Source organism: Limulus polyphemus, unplaced genomic scaffold, assembly GCF_000517525.1.
Source record: "Limulus polyphemus unplaced genomic scaffold, Limulus_polyphemus-2.1.2 Scaffold4, whole genome shotgun sequence".
Taxonomy (NCBI): Eukaryota; Metazoa; Arthropoda; class Merostomata; order Xiphosura; family Limulidae; genus Limulus; species Limulus polyphemus.
Window position 1 is genome coordinate 1,950,865 of NW_013665614.1, and position 16,728 is coordinate 1,967,592.

General features: G+C 33.3%; 1 protein-coding gene across 1 annotated transcript in view; it reads right to left on the reverse strand.

Moving 5' to 3' along the window:
• LOC106471184 (LIM/homeobox protein Lhx1-like) overlaps positions 1-16,728 on the reverse strand; it is a 121,465-nt gene that overhangs the window by 70,019 nt on the left and 34,718 nt on the right. The window contains exon 3 of the mRNA XM_022402205.1: positions 3,221-3,750. Coding sequence (XP_022257913.1) covers positions 3,221-3,750 — 530 coding nt within the window. The remainder of the gene's footprint in view (positions 1-3,220; positions 3,751-16,728) is intronic.

Below are 16,728 nucleotides of genomic sequence, written 5' to 3' on the forward strand. Positions count from 1 at the left end.
TAACTATATTTCAGTGTACCCATTTAGCCATAACATGACAGCATGAAATGTTTTTTTACTTGGATGGTTGCCTTAACATACATTTAACATGGAACGAACTGTTTTGTTTTTTGGTTTTTATGTGAAGGGTCCCAAAATTAACAGATAACGGGAAGTAGAGTTGCAACGTCAAAATATCACATTATTTTATACAAAATCCACTATTCGAAAGCGTTCGATCTCAGTTTTTACTATTTCTAAGCGTTTTTAGCGACCCACTTTGCTTTTTTTTTAAATGGGTGAAATTATTCTTGTGAAGGACTTTTGAAAAGATTGTCATATCTTGTTTTCTCTTATAAATATATATATATTCTTTCAAGATTTTGTTATCCAGGGACTTACACTCACGTCTCCATGGCTTATATGACGATTGTAGCTTGATCATATCATACAATTGAGACACTTTTCTTGGCTTTCCATTAAATTTTTAAATATTCGCTATGGGAACCAGTGTATCCACAGAGAGGAATCGAACCCCCTGATTGTAACGTTATAAATCCGTAGACTTAACGCTGTCCCACCGGGGGACTTGGGAAGCAATATTTCTAACATGTATTTCTGGTAAACGTTTTTAGTAACATTGCAAATTTGAGGATTTTCTTTCAAGTTCGCTTAATTCAAGCATATTTATCTGGTTTCAAATTACTCTGAGTTTTGTTAAATAGCATGGTTTATCCAAATAGATATTAAATATGGAATATAACTGAGGAAAACCCAACGTTCTTTTGTAAAATCAGTTACTTCTAATTTTCATTTTCGTAAAATTGTTTGTGACGTGATAAGGAGCTGTTGCTTTATACAATATATATATATATATATATTCCATCAAAAGGCTCATTATAGTATAACAGTGAGAGCGGATTGTTATTATTTACATAAAATGAAGAAAAATCCAGCATTTATTCTTGGCTATTGATATCTATATAAAACGAAGAAAACTATGAAAATGTTCACTCTTGTTATCCTTGATATTTGTTTACAATATTAGCGGTAAGAACGGATTGTTGGTATCTATATAAAACCAGGGGAAAAAATTCAACATTAATTATATTTCATATTCAGCGAATCTGCACAACTTATTCTATATGAAATCTTTTGTTCACATGTTAAATCTATGTAAATAAAGAACACTGACGGATGCAAAACGTCGAGATGTTTTATTTGGTTTTCAATCTTGTTTTGATGACAATGGTTTAAAGGCATAATAGTCCTGTGTTTTATTGTAAAGGTACACATAATAGTTTGTTTTGTTTTCGGATGTTCGCGCAAAGCAACTCAAGAACTATTTGAATTAGTCGTTCCTATTTTTGAACTGATAGACTAAAGGGAAGGAAGCTAATGTACAACACCTACAGCCAATTCTTGGAATACAGTTGTTTTACTTTATAACTGATAGACCAGAGGGAAGGAAGCTAATCTACAACACCTACAGCCAACTCTTGGGATACACTTGTCATACTTTTAAACTGACAGACTAGAGGAAAGGAAGCTAATCTACAACACCTACAGCCAACTCTTGGGATACACTTGTCATACTTTTGAACTGACAGACTAGAGGACAGGAAGCAAATCTACAACACCTACAGCCAACCCTTGGGACACACTTGTCTGACCAGAAAGTGGGATTTGACCGTTATCCTCATAACGCACCCACGGTCTCAAAATTTGTTGTTGTTGTTTTTTTATTCGGTAATGGGATACAAGCGATGGAATCACAGATTCATAGTCTGGCACGCTCTGACCACTCAACAACGCTCGGTTCATATAAAATAGCAAATAAATAAGTAAATAAACGAACTTTCTTAAAATTCCATTGTTTACTTAACCACTGGAGTCCAACAAACATTTTTAAAATTGCATGAATGAAACTATAACAAAGTCTTTCAAACGACATTATTAATCTTTGCATCAATATATGTCCCTGCAAAACTAACCTCATTTGTTTGTTTGTTGTTATTTAGTATAAGGCGAGTCAAAATGAGTAAAATATTTTATGTTTGGGAACAATCTTGTTAATATTATAGAACAATGTTTTGGTTCTGGCGTCATTTTATTCCAGATCGTTCTCTTATTTTCTGCGTTATCCTTTTGAAGAAAAAAACAAAAGAAAAAGAACTTACACTATTTTGCAACAATGACATCATTTTATCCATAATTGAAATTTATTATTCCTCGTCTGCTTACTTTTATTTGAAATTTATTTCCTAAAATCTGTTCTTTTTTTGTTTTTAAGAATGTATTTATCGCTTCTCATCTACCTGTCTATGCTTATATAATTAAAATAGTTAAATACATTTATAAAATATCGATAAGCAACAGATATAAAGTGTTTAAGTAAATGAATCAATTTTATCATAGCCTTAATACTATGTGTATGCGATATATTGCATTGAACTTTGTGCACTCATGAGTCTGGCATGAAGCTGTTATAACAAAAGTGGATGAATGCAAAACGATTAAATACATAGCCCAGGAAGGGACATGTAAGAGAAAAATATTATGCCGCGCGCACTACTTATTTATCCCCTGCTCTCGAGATAATAATCTGTGCGCTCAATATAATATCTTGTGAGCACGAGATAAAGTTATATAATAAGTCTTGAGCAAGAGATAGAAATAATAAGTCGTCAGCACAGGATAATAAATAGTGCGCACGACATAATTCAGTTATTTTCCTCTTCATGTCCCTTCCCAGGTTCCGTATCATAATTTAAGTTTTAGGATACTTTTTTTGCATCGAATATCTCTAAGCGCAGTTGTAAGTTTAACTACGAAAAAAGTAAGCCATTCTCTGATAAAATTGTGTACCTAACTATGAACACACATTCACTAGCGACGAAACTATATTTATTATTGTTTGTTTTTTAATCAAACCATTCGCAAAAACATCCACGTCTCAAAATAACAATGACATACGTATATATTAATTTTAAACCAAAGCTTTCGAACTAGCCTTATTACCATTTTAATTGAAGTTTATGTCGTTATAGCATTTCTTGTTTTTTTTATTATTCTTTTTAGAGATAGTTTAATGTGCGTGAACCTTAACGTTGGTAGTACGTAGCTTTCCTAAAAAATTTTTGCACGGACTATACTTTGAAAATTAACAAAACAAAAACGTATCAGCCATTATACTTTCAATTGCAGTAAATTACGATCGTTTTATGTATCTAAGTCTTACCTGTATTACTCGCATGTTCAGTCCTGTTTCCTGAGCCAGCTGCTCTCGGATATGACGTGTAGGTTTAGGCGTAGCTGCAAAAGCAGCTTTTAAAGTTTCCAGCTGTTTCGCTTTAATAGTCGTGCGAGGACCACGTCGTTTGCTTCCTGGTGTGTTTTCATCATTCTGCTGCGATCCGTTATTTTGTAAAGTGGAGTTAGTATTGCTATTTGGGCTGCTCTCACTTCCACTTGTGGTTTTATTGTCATTGTGGTTATTATTATTATTGACACATGTCTTTGATTTGCTAAGACAGTCGGAGATGGAACTGTTGTTACTCCCCAGTGACCCAGAAAATTCATTGGCCGAAGTGTTATTGAGTAGTGTTCCTGTGCCATGGGAAAGAGAATTTACATTAAACAGTCCATTCGTCTTCCGCTCCAAACTGGAATCTCGTTCGATCTCGTGATTGACGATATGATCAGGGTCAGTATGACTGTCATTTGTTTCACCGAGCTCCGTCTGGCTTGGTGGCGATCCAGCAGTCAAAACTATAATCCATGTGTGAAAAATACAAACATATTTACATTTGTCATTCAGAAGAGTAAAAAGAAAAGCATAATCATCTTACTGAAAAGTTTGACATGATTTTAATCATATAGTTCAAGAGTATTCCAGATAATTTAATGGATAAATAATGGAAACGTCATCTTTCTTTCCACATGAAGTACATCAAAAGATATGCACTTCTTTCACAAAGCAAGAGCTTATTAGTACCACGAGTATCTTAATTAATACCTTTTCTACCAAAGGATCTTTACAAAGAGGGGAGTAACTCAGTGGTTATTGTATATAGTTCATGAAAGACTTGTCGCAATTGGCCAAAACACGCACAACATTAATTAAGCAATGTAATACAAAGGAAAGAATGAAACAAATGCATTAATATTTCACGACGTTGTTGAAACATAAGCAGAATGGAAACTTGGCCCCTAATCACTTGAAAATAATTACCAATGAAAGTTAGTTAGGTCCTCGGTGACTCAGTAGTAAATCAGAAGGCTTATAACACCTAAAATTGGGTTTTGATACCAGCGGTAGACAGAGCACAGATACTCCATTATTTAATTTTGTGCTGAACACTAAATAAGGCATTTAGACATCGCGAAATCTCATCAAGTTGACAGCTGCAACCGTTATAATGTTTGTGAACATTAAATATGTGAATAAAAATGTAACTTAGTGTGGTCAGATATTTCAGAAACTATTCTTATCATGAGATAAAACTATAGAGTACGCAGTAAGATCCTTATTTCATTTACAAAGTGTGAAATGAATACAAATGTGTTAATATAAAATAAAGCATCAATAGCGAAAAAAAAATACAAAAAGAAAATCCACACAGAAAAGGCAAATATACTATAATTCTTTGATGAGAGGTTATTCTATTACTTTTAGGCAAAAGCAAATGTTTACATTCGCGTGATTTTAATCTAAACTACTCATTGCGATGTGTTTACATAAAATCCTAATCAACATAACCTTCAAAAGATAAATTGCTAATTGAACGACAAGTCTGGGCTTGTAACGCTAAAAATTGGGTTTGATGCTCCGGTGCATAGAAAATAGATATCCTGTTGTGTAGCTATGAGCTTAATAACAAATAAACGAAAGTTAATTGAAAGCTGTTGATGGTTGCTGCAGTTTGTATTAGAACATTTTATGTCTGAAAACCGTGACTGGCTTCATTTTTACTAGAAATATTTTATTCTAAGAACCCATGATTGAAAGCAGAGAAGAATAAGTTATAAGAGTGAAAGCAAAGGGAAATATATTTCAATATGTCAACCATATTACATCTGCCATATCCACTGCCAATGAAACATTTCCCCAGTGGCATAGCTACAAAAGATACACCCCCCCCCCTGCATGAAAAGTAAATGAGCCCTTTACATTTTACATTTATTTCACTATAATGTCAGTTATGATAGTGGCTGATTCGGGGCCCTTTTGGCTCGCCCCCCTCCCGCAATTGCGGGGGCTGTGAGTGCATACTTACGCTACTGTCTTTCACCCAGTACCAAAGATGATAAGGCCAGCTTCGATTTGACTAGATAGCCTGAGATCTAGGTGCTATATATATATATCAACAATTTTCATGAGCAACAACTGTTATGATGTGCCCCAGATTAATTAAATATATATAAGTTTGTTTATTTGTTCGCCATAGGAAACCAAAAGGTTGAACTTACAAATTTTAAAATAACTTCATAATAACCAGTTTTTTACAAGAAATTTAATGGTGTATTTATCTTGTATTTGGTGTAGTATTTAATGACGAAATTGACAATTAATGATTAATGCGCCATTTTTTTGTAATAAACATACAAACATATGCACGTTTTGCACATAGGAAGCATTGTGGCGGGAGACACTCAGATCATATTGCTGTCAATTCAGTATTTCCAAAAACAGTTTCTTTAAATAGTGCTAACTGGTTTCATAAGTGATTTAGTAACTTTGTGAATTGCAAATTATTGTTTAGTGATACAGGTGATTATACCACCCAAGAAACGCCCTTTCTATGGAAAGTCTTCTGCCGCTAAAAGAATGCAAGCACAAAGAGCAGCTGAAACAGAAGAAGAACGCAATCAAAGACTTCAAGCAAAAGCTGCAAGAGAGGCTGCTCAAATACAGGAAGAGACTTTGGAACAACGTAAAGTTAGACTTCGAGCTCAAGCTAAAAGGTAGGCTACTCAAAGACAGCAAGAAACTGTTGAACAGCACAAAGCCAGAGTTCATTCAGAATCGTCAAGGCAAGCTGGATATAGACAACAAGAAACTTCTGAACAACGTCCAACCAGACTTCAAGCACAAAAATTAAGACAGATAACTTACAGAGGGCAAGAAACAGAGGAGCAACATGATGTACGACTTCAGGCTCCAAGAACAAGACAAGCTCAAATACGATCTTATTTCAAATAAAGCTTTGTTTCATTAAATGCTTTTTTATTTCTCGCATCACAGATTTTGTCTACTTACTGAATAATTTGCTGAAAAAAATACTGATCTATACATTTCAAATCCAAATTTTCACCGTGCAACGCCGGGTAACTCAGCTAGTATATATATATATATCAACAATTTTCATGAGCAACAACTGTTATGATGTGAACCAGATTAATTAAGCAAATGAATTACAATAATTATCAATTTTATTTAAGTAATTTATAAATCAGATTTTTTGGGTAAGAATTAAAAAGACAGTTTTATTTATTTCATGTTTTTAACACTGTTTATTTATTTATTCTTTAGTTATTATTATTATTTGAGTAAACATAATCATCATTCACAACAACTGCCGAACCAGTAAACTAGTCTTCTTGTTCCCGGAGTGGGTCAAACAACCATAGCACCAACGGAAGAAAACTATACCAATAATTCTAATGAGTAAAAGCAAAAGAAAAAAAAATGTACGATTATAAATAATGATTATTCGGTTTGGCATCTTTTTTTCTCAGTAAGCCAACGGTAAGTTTGCAGACACTTACATACTAAATTCATATGGTTCGATTCGCCCTGGTAGACAGAGCGCAGATAGGCTGTTATGTAGCTTTGCGCTAAAATAAAAAATGGTTGTTTGTCCTCTGGTGACAAATATAAAATTGGTTTGATACGGATTTCCAGAAAATACTTTGATGGAAAATTTCAAAGTTTACTGGACCAATAAAATGTAACTGTTTTGCGAAGGTTGCTTTTATGTATGTATAATTGTTCTGCTGGATATAGGTGTTTTTTCTATCAATTACAAAAGCCGTGACGTGAGTGCTTGTATACAGAAATAAAAGTGCTTTTGTAGCATTTTTGTTACGTTTAATTGTGATATATGCAGCTATACACAGTATTTTATATTATGATATTTGTTCTGTTTCATTACCAATAAAATACAAAATGATAATTAATGTTGAATTCCTGAAATACTTGATATCAACTGGAAGAACCTAAAAATATGTGTGATGTGTTTTTGTTATACCATGCTCCCAACACAGAGCAACTCTACATAAGATGGTGATTAGGGTTAGAGTGGATGCCACCTTGGCAATTGAACTTTAAGGTAATTTTCAGTTCTTTGCTTGACTGGGTTTTAGTTAGATAGATAAATGACCGCATAATCCTTACTAATGTTATTTTTTTATGTTCGAATAAGTAGTAAAATATATTTAATGTAACTATTTACATGCAACAAAAATTAGCAGGGAAGATGCTAGTTGCATGTTAGTTTGACTATTGATTCTAAAGTAGTATTACTTTTTCATTGAAACCACTAAATTTATCTTACCTTTTTCATTAACATTACTTTGAATCGCGGATTTTCAGCTGGTAATATATAGCTTTATCATTAGCATTCTTATTGCATAGCATTGGGCATAATAAGCTGTGCCATTCTTTAGCTTAATATTGCGGTGTGCTGGTCATGTATCAATGAGCACACTTGTGTGGAAGCACATATAACATCAGTCATGTTTGAACTTGTAGACCTCATGTGATGTTATTTAAACATCCACTTTGATAAGGATTTTGTGTAACATATCGTTATTGCAAGAACTAATTAGTAGTAACCTGTAACTCACATATAAGAATAGTGACGTCATTAAAGGTCTATTATGAATGTTTAATGACATCATCATTGTTATATGTGGGTTTTGGAAATTTATTCATTCAATCTTGAATACAAAAAAGTTCTAAAAATATAAATATTTAACTGCTCATAGAAAATAATAAACGAAATCCAATATATTTACTTGTTATAAAACATTATTTCATTAATGCTGAAAAATGACAATTGCTTTTAACGGCATTGATTTATTTATTAACTACATAATACCAATTTAATCCGAATATTGTTATCCTTGCTGAATGTAAATAGTTATGTGCATTGTATTTTACTATTGTTTTAAACGTAAACATATGTATGCATTATGGACCATTTATCTATCAAACTTATGCTCAGTTAAGCAAAAAACCGATACAAGTGCAATATAAGCATACTCATTTAATTAGATCAACTGATGATCTAATTACAAATTAATTTATTCTCTAATAACGTATCTTTAATACTTACTTATTTATTAATTAATAGTCATTATTTTCTTCTTTTTTGCTAAGAAACTATGACTTATGCACAGTTGTTTCAGTATTACCCAGGTTTATCTCATTTGACATAACCGACCTTGAACATGATCTTAAAGATCAAATGGCAATACTGAATCCAATCTTACCCTAATCCCCATCCTATGTAGAGTTGGACTGTGATAGGTGTCTGCTTTTAACAAAAGTGTGCCATAAAAACTATTTCTATGCATCTTTCTTGCTGGTTGGCAGATCACCTACAATAAACTACTTAGGTCGTGATAGACAAAATAATGCTGAGAAGAAGAAAAAAATTACTTGTTTATTGGAAATGTTGTAGACCATTTGTTACGACATTGAGAAAGCCACACGATTAGGACATCTTTAGAACAGTCTAAGACTGAATGAAGAATCTTGCAATTTATAGATATGATACCTAAGTCTGTAGATTATTGGGACAATTGGAGATAGCTATAACTTGTATCAAAAGTATAGGATCTCATAATACATTACGTGAATGGGTATAAGTGAACGTACAATGTACACTACGTATTTTCAGGACTTATAAGTCTTTGTGAATAAATTAAATACTTAAGTTTCTTAAAGTGAATTACAGGTGAGAACGATTGTGTTCAAATAGCTAGAGACTTTCTGGACCCACTTAAGACGATGTCTCAAGTAGATATCGCAATGAAGTATAGGGTTTCTCAGAAGTCACAGGGATATGAGACTTTTCACAAGAGTCGCTTCAAGTAATATCCCTAAGGGACCAAATGCTTGAAACATCATGTAAAATTATAACTATTCATGTATAATTGGTGCATTGAGAAGCATAAAAGTGAGACCGTTAAAATTATTTTCAATCATTCTTACGTAAATACAGTTGTAACAGCGTACTAATTATACGTGTAGATGACAATATTCTAGCGAACTTCTATTCGTTGATTTTAGCTTTAATTTTTTCATTGTAGTTTGTACTCTTATTTAACGTTCACTTCAGTTATCTATATATATCACTGGTCAACTTCTTCCAGTTACGTAATACTTGTATTCACAGTTACCTGTTCGTTCTCTGTACTCGCTTTGTGTCTAAAATATATCTTACTTCACCATTTCAATTATTTTTGTCAGTTTTCACTGAGATAATTATTCTCTTATTATTTACAAAGGTAATCTCGTGCATGTTTTTTGTGACACTCAGTGGTATACATCACATGATATAAGACGTAAATAAATAGCTGGCACCAGCTCACTTCCATCACTAATACACAGTGCCTCGGGATATAGAAATTCGACTCAATGATCACACATTTCCACTCTCCCACAAGGCTTGTGGCTTCCCACAGACAGCTTGCGTTAACCCAACCATTTACATAAATCGCCCGAGTACGGCCTATGAAGTTATCTGTCGCTGCCAGTCCTCCAAAATGGGAAAGCATTTTATTCATGGCCCAATACATAATCTGTACTCTTGACTCAGTTACATTGACGCATTGCTTTCGTAATGATATAGTAATATTATGTCATCTGAGCGAGATTTGAAATTATAACGTTTCGGGTATCATATCCCGGATGTTCAGAAGTGCTTATGAGACAGGGTGTAGCTAAGACTGATATGACAACGTTTTTATATTTCAAACCGAATATTTTACTAAAAGTCAATGGTTTATCTGAATGTGATAAAAATGGGTCACTGCCTCCCCGTAATTTCTTCAACATCCATTTGCCAAGAGAAACGTTACACTTATATGACAAATTGAAGTTTACATACACAAGTATTTACATTAGCAATTATTTTAGATGAAAAATTAGTTTTATGTATTCAAGGCCATCCATTTTAGGCTATCTAGAATCCTCCAACTGATATTCTCTGTGAGACTTTTGATAAAGAAAATCCAAAAAATATTATATATCATTTCCCTTTAAATACATTGTTAGAATATATAAGAAGTTTGAAGAACGTACGTCATTGCCGCCTAAACTTCCACCACTTTTTTGATATAATTGAAAAATAGCTAACATTTTTAGTTTTCTGAACATATATTTAAGATTACTTAGAGTAGGCGTAAAGTATTTTACTGCCTGACATATCTCTGTGAAACTTTCAGTACATAAATATAGACTCACTTCATAGCACTTTCTGAGTATACGTAGTTCAGAAAACAATAAAAAAATATCGGAGCAGTTTGTAGGTGTACGTGGTTATTATCAAAGTTAATGCAGTCGCACCTGCTATCTACGACAAGTTCACATCCTCACGATCTAGCTATCAGTAATCGTAATTTTGATTGTTGATATTTACCACAAAAAACCTAAAATTTTAAGGTTTTAAAAAGGGTTTTTTGTTAATTGTAAATTCTTAGGTATTATGGGTTAATGTGTAGAATATTAAAATAATTTTATCAAACTTTAAAACTTTTGAAACCAAATGTAAGTCGTATATTAATGCATAAATTTATTATGGAAAATTTGAAAAAAAATGGTGATAAGCATTATACAGGTAGCTTTAGGCTAAGTTATATCTAAATTAAAATCAAAAACGTCTTTAATTGAAAGTGATTTTGTTTCTGTTTTGGGAAGGGTGAGGTTTAAGAGTCATACAACTGCTAAATATACACTGACTGCATAAGCAAAATAGACTGGTCATGTGATTGCCAGGCCATTGCTTGGATTCTATAAACAAAGTTTTTTGTAGTCATACTGTTACAGTTTAAAAACTGCTATATTTCAGGTTTTCATAACTAAAGAAAAAATAAATAGATAACGTGTCTATAATCATACATATCGTGGTACATTTTTCTGTAGGTGTTATGCATTTACTTAGTTGATGTCCTCGTAATTAGGATGTAAAAGGTCTTAGTCTATTTAGACAAAGATTACATATCGTAATGATCACTTTGTGTAGACTTAAGTTTGTTTCTGTATCATAGTTCCCCTGTAGCGTGGAACTTTTCAGGTTGAGGAGCGGTACAGATATTTGTACAATTTAGTATGCGCTGTGGATTTACTTCCCTTTAACAAATATAGTAGAAATGATCAATGGCGTGAACAATTTTGGGATTGTGGGATATCGTGGGAGGACTTCATATTCTTACTTAAAAGAGCAATATATCATGATTCTTGCTTGAGTCTTTGTCTAGTATAGATATCTTTCTCTTATTCTCTAGCAGCCAGAAGTCATATAAAGCACATAGAAGCCGACCAGATGTGGCGAAGCATCAGCATGTCTTTTTGTCAAGTACAAGTTTTTGTTCTTTACTGTCCACATTCGATCAAATCTTTGCAGAACATTTCCAAAATATGTTGCTTAATTTGGATTACTTATAATTTACACGTCAGAAATTAGTGTACCTGACTACCATGATGCCTTAATCAGTCTGTAGGAAAATAGGTTAGAACAAGAATCTGTCACATTTTAAAAGGGGCATGATAGTAGATGATCATTTAGCAGGAGCGACTTTAGTAAATACTGTTTCTTTGTCTGTTCAAAGATATTTGCCATGAGAGTCTTTTGACAGTGGTAAACGAAAGAGAAAACAACTGTCACTAAGATAATTGCGGTCGCCAACTCTGATAATGACAGACAGATGAAAAAACAAAAACAATACAATTGGAACAGAGCAAGAGATGTCAGATTAAGTTCCAATTGGCCAATTCCTTCAACAATGATTATGATTCAAGTAACGCTAGTCCTATTACGCGGAGGATATTATGAAACTGACATGGTAGCCGAAAGCTCATGCAAAAGTGCTTATTTTATATGCAAACAGGAAAGCTAGTATTAAATGGTGTCTAGAGCGCAAACTGTGAAAAATGGGTGATTATAAGCAGCCGTGGATCATGAGAATTTAACTGGGGAAGGGAGTGCAGACATTTAAAGCCAGGGGTCTTGGCCCCATCATGGTCCAGGGACAGCGCCTCGGTTCACCTCTGGAAGCTTGTGGATTTGTTAACATTTAGGGATGTACAAGTTACTTTTCCTTGCACAAAATGGAATACATTTTGAACTATATTGAAGCTTGAAACTATAATGAAAAAAGGGAATCACATAATTACAAGTACACAAAAGTGTTACCTTTCTGAATTATAAAAGCTTTAGTTACACGGACACCACTGTTTTCTATTTAGTAATTTACATCCTACATAGCTCGTCGGTAAGTCAGAAGACTTATAATGCCAAAAACCGGGTTTCGATACCCGTGGTTTGCACAGCGTAGTTAACCAATTGTGTAACTTTGCGCTTAGTTATAAAAGTACCATCCCACGCGGAGATTTCAGGCGTGCCAACATTTTTAAAAGGAAATAATTTAATGAGAAATTTAGCTGAAAGAGACATGAAATGCAATAAATTAAAGGTTTAAAAACAAAGCGTTTATTTTATTTTCACAAAACAAGTTATTTCTTTTTTCCTCTGTCGCGCATGTACGGGAATTTAAACGTGTAAAACAGACAAAACATAAACTGCTTACATTTTTGTTCATTCGAATAAGGATAAAAAATATTTGTGTGTGTGTGTGTGAAGTAAGCAGTTATTTACTTTTTATATGACCACAACAATCAATGCTATGAATAGTACTAACAAAGGCAATTTTACATTCTGAAACCTAACATTAAGAACTTCGTGTTACTGATATGGTAAGCAGTAATAATATTAGAAAATCAGTAACAATGTTTGAAAGAATACTTCCCTGTGAATTCCGATAGCTACACCACTTATATTTTCTCCAGTAATTTGATCCTCATTATCGCCACTGATATGAAAACGAACATTTTCACTCTAATAAACTTAAAATGACCTTGTCAAATGATAACCATTTCCACACCTTTCACACTGGAAATCCATTGTCGTCTGCTAGCAAGTCGAGGCGCTAACATGAAAATTAAGGATTACGTCATATGGAAAACGAAACAAATAAACAAAAGGGTAACAATTAAAGATTTCGGCTTACAGTTAACCAAAACGATCCATAAGTACGCGAAAAACACGGTAGTCGAGGTAATTTGCACCCCGATCCTTCCATGGAAAAATATATAATATGGTTTGATGGGTAGCGTTTTAGCCTTTTCTATATTGATATGGTTAGTATATGAAGAAAATCAAATGGAGCACTTTAATCTCTTTGTTCTGACAGTGCAAACTGCTGGAGGTGGAGTAATGATGTGGAGAAAGTTTTTATATAACCGCTTAATATATCCATTCCTGTTGAAAGGACAATAAAACTCAGGATATGCCCGAGTGTTTTTGCCGAACAAGTCCATCTTACAATTTTGTATTTTCACCGAGCTCATCCATGTGAATAACATGAAACTGATCGTTTGGAGCAGTGGTTCCCAACCTGGGGTCCGCGTAGGTAATACCATCTCATCAACAATCAAGTAAGTTTTTTAATACTGATGTTCTTTTTAATTGCACACTCAGTTATATGTCTTTTATTTGATAGTGAAAAGTGGGAGAACGAGAAAATTATTAGTTAATAAAAACAGTTTTTTGGGTAGGCGGAATCTTTCATAAAAATGGGGTCCGTGGGAAAAAATGACAATAAAAGGGGTCTTTAGTGGAGAAAAGGTTGGGAACCACTGTTTTAGAGGCAAAGTCAAACAAGGCGGAAATACAGGTGTTATCAATTACCCGCCTGGTTTTTGGTAGTTTTTAAATCAATGAAGTACTTCAAAGCCCACTGTTGTGATCTCGAATGACATGTACAATAAGAGTTTACGAAAAAAGGAATTCTTAAATGAAAAGGAAAATATCTAAATTTCCACTAGCTTTGACGTATGGTTAAGAAACGTCCTTTCTCTAATATATTATTTTGCTCGATCATTATAAGCTTTTTTAGTTACTGACATATTCGGTAAATGTACCTAGCGCAATGGTAAATATATATCACATTAGTGTGCTTGCAAAGTACGTTAGTACGGAAAGATTAACTTTGAATGATTGTAAAATGAGCTAAGAGACCTGTGTCCGAAGATTAATTAAAATATAAAAATACATCGAAATGTGCGAAACATCTCTCTCTATATATAAATGTTCGACTCGGTTAAAATAGTTAAAACCTAATGCTTTTCGAAATGGATATCGAACCGAAGTAAAGAAACTGAACGACGCACTTAAAGGCGTAAGTTGTAACAAAGAGAGCATAACACTACATATTTCTAATCGACCTTCTAACATTGCTGAAGATTGAGTCTCAGTAATAGCTACAGGCAACACGCAGTACTTGTCCTTCGTACTACCCGCACTCTTTCTGTTTGTTTGTCTAAGTCATCGATTTCACCGTTTGGCCTGTCGATAAACGTAATTCATGTGGGCCTCTTTTTCACACAGATCGGTTTTTCATGACATTACGGCCACCGTAACGAGCTGGGGAGTACTGTTCAATGTGTGCGAGCGAGAAGCCGCCTTGCTAGGTGGACCATTACCTTCAGAACGACGGCAACTTTTTTGTTTTGTTTTGTTAGTAACATGAAAGCGAAGGATTTACTGGTTACTAGGATAATATTTGTCCTGGAATTGAAATACTAGTTTGACGGCTAATGTAGAGAATTTGACGGCATTTTACTTCACAGCAAGCCGGACAAGAGTTTAAAAATTTGTCGTAAAAAGCAAGATAACTTCGTTTCCAGTACGCCGTTCGCCAAACGAGCTCATTCAGTTGCAAAAAGGTTTAATTTTTATTCTTTATTGAAGAAAAATCACGACAATTCTTTAGTTTCAAGAATATATGTACAAAGCTATTTTTCTCCAAATAGTGAATATATTATTTTTTAAATGTTGAAATTGTTTCTTAAGATCACTTTTTCAATACGAGACTTAGTTTGACCCAACAAAAATTAGATGGGTATGGGTTAATAAGTTTTAAACAAGCGAGGAATAACACACTGATTAATCTGTTCACAATACAAAAAACTTGGTGGACTATTTAAATTATGTTTCTAAGTTACGATATTTAACTAGATAAATGACCCCATGGTGGGCTAGCGGTAAGTTTCAGGACTTACAACGCTAAAATGTGGGGTTCGATTCCATGCGGTGGGCAGGTAGCATACATTGTACAGATTTGCGCTAAAACTCCAACAACAACTAGATGGATGCACACGATTAAAATATTAACAACAAAAGCTGAAAGATGTTTTCTGTATTATCATTATCTTTTTTCTTGCAATAAATCTAGTCCAGTTACTGAATTTACTAAAGTAAAATGTTATTTGTTTCAGTTATTGAATTCACTAAAGTAAAATGTTATTTGTTTCAGTTACTGAATTTGCTAAAGTAAAATGTTATTTGTTTCAGTTACTGAATTTACTAAAGTAAAATGTTATTTGTTTCAGTTGCTGAATTTACTAAAGTAAAATGTTATTTGTTTCAGTTACTGAATTTACCAAAGTAAAATGTTATTTGTTTCAGTTACTGAATTTACTAAAGTAAAATGTTATTTGTTTAAATGGGTAAGATACATATATAGCTTGCAAAAAAATGAGATATATATATATCTTTACAACAGTTTTGGTGACATTCTTTTCACATCTCTATCAAGTCAAACCATATGTCAATGTGTTACAACTATACTGAAGCTATCAATTTGTATTCTTCAGATCGTACAAATTCTTATTCGGTTGTATTTTGACATAACTTACCTACCCATGTGCCCATTATAGGCTGGAATGCTAACCTCAGGAGATAACTTTTAATTATCACTCTAGTGATCTGCTTCTAATAACCTGTTTTTGTATTAACTTTCTTGTCTTCCTTCTTTTCTTTTCTGTTTCATTATAGGAGCTAACACCTCCCCACAACTGACTACAGACGTCGAATGGTTGTGTTCGATATAAAAGTTACGAGATTGAGCACTCTACATTTGTAAGTTCTAATATTTTTTAGCTTCCGGTTAATATCACACTCGAGACTTGCGAAGAAATATTAAATCTGGTCAAGAGCGTTGTACGGATCCTACATCTTCAGATACTTCGTTTTTTGCCATTGCCAATTTTAGTTTGTACCCTAGTTTTATTTATTGGTATATGTCTGCGACGCTTTTTTTTTCTTTGGCTTAGTTGTTTGAAATCTTGTCGTTACTGTGTTTCGTTTTAGGTCTAGAGCTTAGTTTTCACCATGAATTGCAGGATTCTTTTTCAATTCATAAAGTTCAAGAGCAGATTGGAAGCTACAAAAGCGAAACATTGGCTCCATATTTTACAATTATACATATATATATATGTATATAGAGAAAGAGATATATATATATATTAGGTCGTGAAGAAATTAATGTCGCTTTTTTTAGGTGAAAAATCCTGAACAACTTATATATCAAAACAAACATTTATTAAATGAAATAGTCACAATTCTTATCGATGATGCTTTTCCATCTTAAACAAGGTTGTTAATGCCCTGATTATAG